This window comes from Rhododendron vialii, chromosome 6a, assembly GCF_030253575.1.
Source record: "Rhododendron vialii isolate Sample 1 chromosome 6a, ASM3025357v1".
Classification (NCBI taxonomy): Eukaryota; Viridiplantae; Streptophyta; class Magnoliopsida; order Ericales; family Ericaceae; genus Rhododendron; species Rhododendron vialii.
The window spans coordinates 13,522,661-13,530,270 of record NC_080562.1 but is presented as its reverse complement, the minus strand read 5'-3'; the positions used below and the strand labels follow the sequence as shown (position 1 = coordinate 13,530,270).

At 41.1% G+C, this 7,610-nt stretch overlaps 2 protein-coding genes across 2 annotated transcripts; both read left to right on the top strand.

Moving 5' to 3' along the window:
• Positions 1-1,955, top strand: LOC131329199 (ethylene-responsive transcription factor RAP2-4). The gene has a single exon (XM_058362275.1). The coding sequence runs from the start codon at positions 550-552 to the stop codon at positions 1,603-1,605; it is 1,056 nt and encodes a 351-aa protein (XP_058218258.1). The 5' UTR covers positions 1-549; the 3' UTR covers positions 1,606-1,955.
• Positions 1,956-6,131: 4,176 nt separating this feature from the next.
• Positions 6,132-7,433, top strand: LOC131329200 (uncharacterized). The gene is made up of 2 exons (XM_058362276.1): positions 6,132-6,351; positions 6,434-7,433. The coding sequence occupies exons 1-2, from the start codon at positions 6,163-6,165 to the stop codon at positions 6,746-6,748; spliced, it is 504 nt and encodes a 167-aa protein (XP_058218259.1). The 5' UTR covers positions 6,132-6,162; the 3' UTR covers positions 6,749-7,433.
• Positions 7,434-7,610: the final 177 nt, after the last annotated feature.

Sequence of the window (7,610 nt, the reverse complement as noted above, 5' to 3'; positions counted from 1 at the left end):
GACAAGTTTCAAAGTGTGAGACCGAGAGGAAAAAAGATCTCATCAAAAAAATAGAGAGTGATCACCAAAATTTTCTGATTTCTTCTTCTTAAATCTTCTCCCCCTCCCCCCTCTGTAACACCCCGCTTCTCTGTATCCCTTTCTGCAAATCATCTGTCTTTTTGTGGGTTTTCTGATATTTGGGTTTGGTTTTTTGGAGGTTTATAAAACAAAAAACGCAAACTTAGGCAAGGATTTCTCGGAAGCCAGGTGTTTTCAGAATCGAGATCCAGTTTTTATTTTCCATTCAATTGTGCTTTCATTTTTTTTTTTCTTGTCTTTCAACTAAATCGCCTGAGAGGGTAATTTTTGTGTCCCTCAAGGTTGGTTTTCGTTTAGATCTGGGACTAAAGAGGCTGATTTTATTTCCAAATCCTCTTTTGACCTTATTTTTAGCTATTTCCCCCCGTTTTTTTGCGTGGGTATTTCTTTTGTTATTATCACCTGTTCTTTGGTTTTGTTAAGAAACAGGTCTGTATTTTTTTCGTGAATTTTTAGATCAAGGAAGTTATGGCAGCTGCAATGGATTTATGGAGTAGCACACCATTTCAGTCATCAGATCTAGACCCCTTCAACGGGGGTGAGCTGATGGAAGCACTTGAACCTTTTATCAAAAGTGCTTCCCCACCCTCCACCTCTTCCCCTTCCCCTTCCCCTTCTCTCTCTTCTTCCTCCTACCCTTCTCCCTACGATTCCTACAACATCTCCCCCTCTGTCTCCCCCCAACCCTTCTCCTACCCAGATGCCTGCTCCCCCTCGACAACCCAAATCTTTTCCCAAGGGTTCTCGACCCACGACCCCTATTCAGGTCTGGAGCAGCAAATGGGTTCGGTCGGGCTCAACCACCTAACCCCATCTCAGATCCAGCAGATCCAAGCTCAGATCCACTTCCAACAACAACAACGACAACAGCAGATGATGACACATCAGCAGTACCAGGCCCCACCACAGAGCATGAGCTTCCTCCTCAGTCCGAAGCCCATCCCCATGAAGCAAACGGGTATCCCACCGAAGCCCGCGAAGCTGTACCGAGGGGTGAGGCAGAGGCACTGGGGGAAGTGGGTCGCGGAGATCCGTCTGCCCAAAAACCGGACCCGGCTCTGGCTCGGGACCTTCGACACGGCCGAGGAGGCCGCCCTGGCCTACGACAAGGCCGCGTACAAGCTCCGGGGTGACTTTGCCAGGCTCAACTTCCCCAACCTCCGTCACAGCGGTTCCCACATCGGCGGCGACTTCGGAGAGTACAAGCCGCTGCACTCGGCCGTTGACGCCAAGCTCCAGGCCATATGCCAGAGCTTGGCTCAGGGTAAGAGTCTCGACGGCAAGAAGAAGAAGCCGTCGTCCAAGAAGGCTTCCGCTGCTGCGGCCGCCGCCGCCGCCGCCGAGATGGGTGGTTGCAAGGTGGAGGCGCAGTCGCAGTCGGAGACGTCGGAGAGTGAGGGGTCGGGTGGGTCGCCGTTGTCGGATTTGGGGTTTGGGGATTTCACGGAGGAGGAGACGGCGTGGGATGCGTCTGTGATGTTGCAGAAGTATCCGTCGTATGAGATTGACTGGGCTTCCTTATAATTATTGTGAAGTTCCAGTCCTTAATTTGTTATTAGTGTTTAGAGATGGCCTCTGCAGTGAAGTTTTTGACAATTGCGGGGCTTTCTTTTTAGGTGTTTTATTAGTAGTATACTAGTAGTATTTTGTGTAGGAGACTATTTAATGAGTCTAGCCAGTTGTGATTAGTACTACTCCAATTATTATTGTGATTCTAGTCTAGTAAGTACTGCACTACTACTATTACATAGTAGTAGTATTATTCCCTCCACTATGGTCAGCTGGTTTTTTCTTTGCTAGACCAAGGAATGGAATGGAGAAGTGGTGTAATTGAGATTCTTATGAATGTTATTCGTACTGTATTAATTGTTGTACCTTTTTTCTTTTTGATCAGTATTATTGTTGTGTACTTGAATGGTGTTATCACCTCTCTTTTTTATTATTATTATATTATTTCGTTTCCCTGTTAAATTTTGATTTTAAAAGTTAAATTTTGATTTTAAAAATAATAAGTATTTCCATGTTAGATGTACAGTTGAAAAGAAACTTTAACTTAATTACAAGGTGCTCCTCGTGACAAGTGGATCTGAGAAAAAACATAACATTGTAGAAAATTTCTCAAGTTGAAATGAATTATTGGTTTCCATGCACTTTGAAGATGGGGGGGGGGGATCACCACGATGTTGTCACCACTTTGGACTATGAAAACCTTCCCTTTTAACGGAAAGATGATAAACCTTTTCCTTTCAGTTTTTTTTTTTTTTTTTTTTTATCAATTTCGCGAACCCTGGTGAATGATTAATGATCATCGCCTTCTATTTTACGCCCTGAATGTCATCCATGTAATTTTAGGGAACTTGTTCAAGGCTTTATCGTATTGTTGTATTGTACAAAATGGATAGTATCCAAGACTAATGTAGTAGTAGTTCGATCAAGATGAGCAATTTGAATCCATTTAGGTGGGCTGGGTGCAAAGCTGAGCCCATACTACGCGTGCTTACCGTCCTAATCTAGTAAGACGTTAGAAATTGCATAAGCTCCATTCTAGCTTTGCACATTTCCATCCCTCCGTAGAATAATCATGTCATGCAATTTTCCTTATATGCAAAATGTTATTCATCGGTTCTGTATTGAGTTTTAGATGTATTCCCTCTCAACCAAGTTTCTACCAACAATGATTACGGGGATATACCTCTTATACTAAAAACTACTGTAAAAGTTTGTTAAATAGTAGTACAACTTTTCAACAAACTTCTCTCTCCCTCTCTTGAAAAAAACACAGCGTACAAAGAGTTTTTTTTTTCCGATTTATTCGTTTTTAAATAACTATTTGTCAAAATATGCGTGATGCATATTCCATAGGCGTTAGGGTTTAAAATTAGATTGCAAAAGTGTGTGCATCTCGCATATGTTGTACTGTCTCCATTCTCGTGATCTACGATCGCCGTGCTATATGTTCACCGCCGTTCGCTGTTCGCCTCTCTCCGATCTCCATTGCCGTTCATCTCTCTCCGATCTCCGTCGCCGTTCGTCATTCTCTCCTCCCTTTGACTGTAAGTCCCTCTCTCTCTCTCTCTCTCTCTCTCTCTCTCTCTCTCGCTCGCTCGCTCCGTAGGTATGTATCTCTCACTCTTTCTCTCTCTCTCCCCGTAGGCCTGTGTTCAACTGCTTGAATGAAAGCTTCATTTACCTCTCCCATGGCTGAGAATACTTTTGTCTAACCTTAGGAAATGTTTGTTTTCTAGGGCTCCGTTTGTTTCGACTTAAAATCTTTTACGTAGAAAAATTATTTTCCTGAAAAATCTTTTAGTTGGAAAACAATTACCGCACTTTGATTTTTTGGTGTTTGGCTATATCGATCAAAAACATTTGTCCTCCATTTTCGGATTCGAGCAACAAACAGGGAGACTTAAGGGGTTATGATGAATTGATGCTTGAGAAACCCATGCTCTCTGTCTTTTTCTCTGATTAGAGAAAAGGAAATTAGACACATGCATAATGGGTAAGAAATGGACGATCGGATAGGAATTGACTCAAGTGGGGAGAGAGAGAGCCTCTTGTAATCTGTTGGAATTTGAGTGAGACAGTGGAAACTTGAGATCGGGAGGGCCGGAGGGGTTTGTAAAATAATTTACCGAGATTCATCTGGTAAGTTGTTTTTGGTGATTTGAGTGAAAATGTTTGACAATAACAATGTTTTACCCAGATTATAAGCAACCAAACAAAGGAAAATGAGGAAAAATATTTTATCGGAAAAAATATTTTACATTGAAACAAACAGAGCCTAGGTGTAAAAATGAGGCTAGTGGTGACACAGTTATATCATGTGAGTGTGAGGAAATAATTATGTTGAACCTGGAAATTTTTTGTGACCATGTGTGACGAGGTTGCTAATGTAGGTAGCTTTGTTAGGATTCCTCTTTGGAAGTTTTGCTTGTCTTTGTCATGACTGGGAAATTGTTTGTTTGCTTTCTTTTAAGAATTAATATCAAACGGAACAAAACAAGGCAAGTTGAGTCCAAAACTAAAGTTACATATATATTTGGATTTTGGAATACGTAATAGCCTATGTCAGCTGGTCCCATATATGGTGGTTTTGCCTTTCTATATTTTCTTGATTACACTCCACATCAATGTGTGAATATGCATAACCACAGCCACTAGGGCGGTGCAGTGAATAATGTGTTAAAAGTCTATCGATATCCGAAAAAAGTGTTTTGATATGTATGCACCGCATAATTAGCACATAGCAGTGAACTACCAAATTAGCATAGCTATCACTTATATAGTATTGGTTTTGTCTTATGAAGTCACATCGGATGCAAAATATTGATATTGGTGTAAGAGTCATGCTAAAAAAAGAACTCTCCCGAATAGCGTAAATCGTTGTGTGTTTTTTCGACATACTTTGTGTGAAATAGTACGTGATTTGAAGGAGATAATGCTAAATTGATTTCTTTGTTTTTCCTAGAGGTTTTTTAGTTGATTTCTTCATATGATCAGGTGTACGTATGTAATTACTTGTACTATGTTTGGCTATGAATTATCGTCAAATAGGGACATCTCAGTGAATCTTTCTTTAATTGACATATGTGTATAAGTTACAGTATTTCACATATCTTTTCTGGTAGAGATGGCAATGGGGCGAGTTGGAATTAGATTTACCATCCCCCGTCCGCACCCCGTTCCTAGAGCGGGGAAATTGGGGAGTTGCTGGGAAATAATCGGGTCTCCATATATGTACTAATTTTCACTAATTTTGTGTTTAAAAAAAATAGAAACCAAGAAAATAAAGACCAAGTGATATATTATTGGGTATTTTGCTCTTAATATATCAAAACAGTGAATGTCTTTATGGATATATACAAACAAAAACATTAAAAAATATAATAGGGGTTGCATCGGGTTAAAATGAGGTGGGGAATACCCGCTTGGACAGGGAGGTCAGAGGCAGGGACAGGTCGGAGGTAATTGCCATCCCTACTACACAATCTTTTTTGCAGGGGTCTTCACTACTCTACTTATATCAGGACCAAATCTAAGACTTCAATAAATCTTTAGCAAAATAACAGGAAAAAAAGAACAATTGGGTCTGCTAGATGTTATCAGAAAGAAACGAACGAAATAAATAAAAGTTCACAAGGTCGTTAAAAATGTTGAGAAAACAACCATGGAAATTAGTTTGGAATGAGTTTTTGAAAACAGAAGTTAGAAAACAATACTTTTGTTTGGTTTTGACAAAAACAACACACTTAGTCGCACCGGGAAACAACGCATCAAATTCATACTGTATGATAATAATTTTTGTACTTGCAGGTTATAAAAATGAGACCCATGTATAAAGGAACAACAATCACAGCGATCAAAGAAACTTGTTGAAAGTTGAAACCCACTGAATGAGACCCATATTTATTGTTCTTGGCCTGACTTTTGTGTAGATGAAGGCTCTACTTACTAATGAAGACTGAAAGCCTATTTTTCGTGGCTGGACTTTTCATATTGTGTGATAATAATTTTCGTACTTGTAGGTTATATCATGGATGGCTCTAGTATTGATCTGGGGCCTATGGACGGCACCTTACTTGTGCTAAGAAACAGCACAGTTAGTTTGTCACAAAATGTTGGTCCTTTAGGAATCATAAATAAAGTAATTTCGTGCATAATTTTTTTTAAAATGTGATACCAAATTAGAGTTCTCAATTAGTTCTTTAACTCAGCATCACTTAAAAAATATGCACGAACATATCCGATTTTTTTATCCAAAAATTACTTGTATTTTCATATAAGACCAACAATTTAGGACGGAGGGAGTACTTATGATTTAGTTTCTTATGTTTTTTTATTTAATTGTGCTTTCTTAAGTGGTGTGGCAGCCGTACAGTGAGGATTGGATCCAATCTTTGCCAAGATTTTGTAGTGCCAGAAGAGGTATTTGGATGGCAAGTGTCCCATTCATCCAGTTCTCTCATGTTGAGCAGCACCAGCCAGAGCGAGTGTTGTGTCAGTTTGGAATGAGACAAACCACCCCCCCCCCCCCCCCCCCCCCCCCCCCATTCTAAGTCTCTAAGGGAGTTTCACGGCATGGATTTTAAGAATGGTGTGAAGGATTGGAGCAAGCCGATACGTTTGTGGAATGATAGGGCCAACAATATTGTAAACGTTATCGATCCTGACATTCTTGTCTACCCCGCTGACGACCCGTACCTAGATTGGTATGAAAGAATTACCTTACGTTTTGTTAGTAAAATGGGTGCAGCTACAAACACAGCGGTAATAGATGATGATATTACTCTTTTTAATCTTTCATTTACTTTCACGTATGTAACTTTTTTGAAAATACATTGTAATGCAGATGCAACTGTTTGAGAGGCTTTTTATGCCATACGTCTCTGCTGAGGCGGTTCAGGCAATGACACAGAAAGGAGTCGAGTGCTTGAAATTCCAAGAGAAGTTATTCCGAAAGATAGCTCCTGAGCATAAGATACGGGATCCACAAGTACATGAGGAATTTGATGAGGACTATGACCATATGGACCCCCATTTACAGCCAGAAGAAGGGGTCCACCAACAGAACCAGCCTCTACCGCAGCACCAGCCTGAGGGTCCTCCCGAAGATACACACGCAGAATACCAATTCGAGGAACCCGTTGCAACAAGTAGTTCATGAGGACCAGTGCACCCTTCAGAGCTTTCCACTCCTTTAAGTTCAGCTATATTAAATATGGATGGGGTCTCGATGAGTCCATTACTTAACTGCTCACCAACGGTAGGGGCAGGGGGTTCACAATCGCAAACTCCTTCTGACTTTGATTGGGCCAACATGTAGATATCCACTGTTGGTGGTGGAGAGACCATTTCTGAGTGTAGGTCGCTTTTGAAGAGGAAAAGGATGGTAGAGTCGCAGGATGGGGATTCACTAGGCCAAGTCACACAGCTCACAGAGACAATAATTCAGTCTGAGGAGATACCAAAGGAGGAGGGGGGAGAGTAGGAGGAGGAGGAGGAAGTTGACATGGAAGGTGGAGGTCATGTTACCCCAGATGGGCCGCGTAGGACTACGTGTGTCTCTAGGCCTCCGCGTTGTGGTACTGGAGGACATCTTCACAAGAAGCATGGAGACACTAACCACGATAAGGTCGTTGATGCTACAAAGGGTAGAGGTGGGGGTAGAGGTAAGGCTAGGGGTAGGGGTGGGGCCAGAGGTTGACATACAGGTACATTTCTTTTTAATTTTGTGCTTTATTTGTTTTGCATAATCGATTAGTAGGATTAGCACAACCCAGCGTGGGTTTTGATTGTGGAATTTTTATAATTGTAATGGTAATTAGGATGGCAAATGGATCGGTGTGAACATTGAATGATTTTGTTGTTGTTTCTGCTATTTCTTTGAGTAATATTGAACGATTAATGGTAATTTTGTTGTTGTGATATTGGACTGTGACTTTGTGTCGATGGGCAACAACGGCCAACAACCGAACTTAGTGTCGTGCTCGTGACTTCGTGTCGATTAATTGGTTTTATGCAGAAAT

What these genes read in the sequence shown, in the direction of transcription:
- LOC131329199 (XM_058362275.1), top strand. Translation starts at nt 550, where the DNA reads ATGGCAGCTGCAATGGATTTATGGAGTAGCACACCATTTCAGTCATCA.
- LOC131329200 (XM_058362276.1), top strand. Translation starts at nt 6,163, where the DNA reads ATGGATTTTAAGAATGGTGTGAAGGATTGGAGCAAGCCGATACGTTTG. An exon ending in GTGCAGCTACAAACACAGCG is followed by an intron (nt 6,352 to 6,433) that starts GTAATAGATGAT and finishes ATTGTAATGCAG; the next exon opens with ATGCAACTGTTTGAGAGGCT.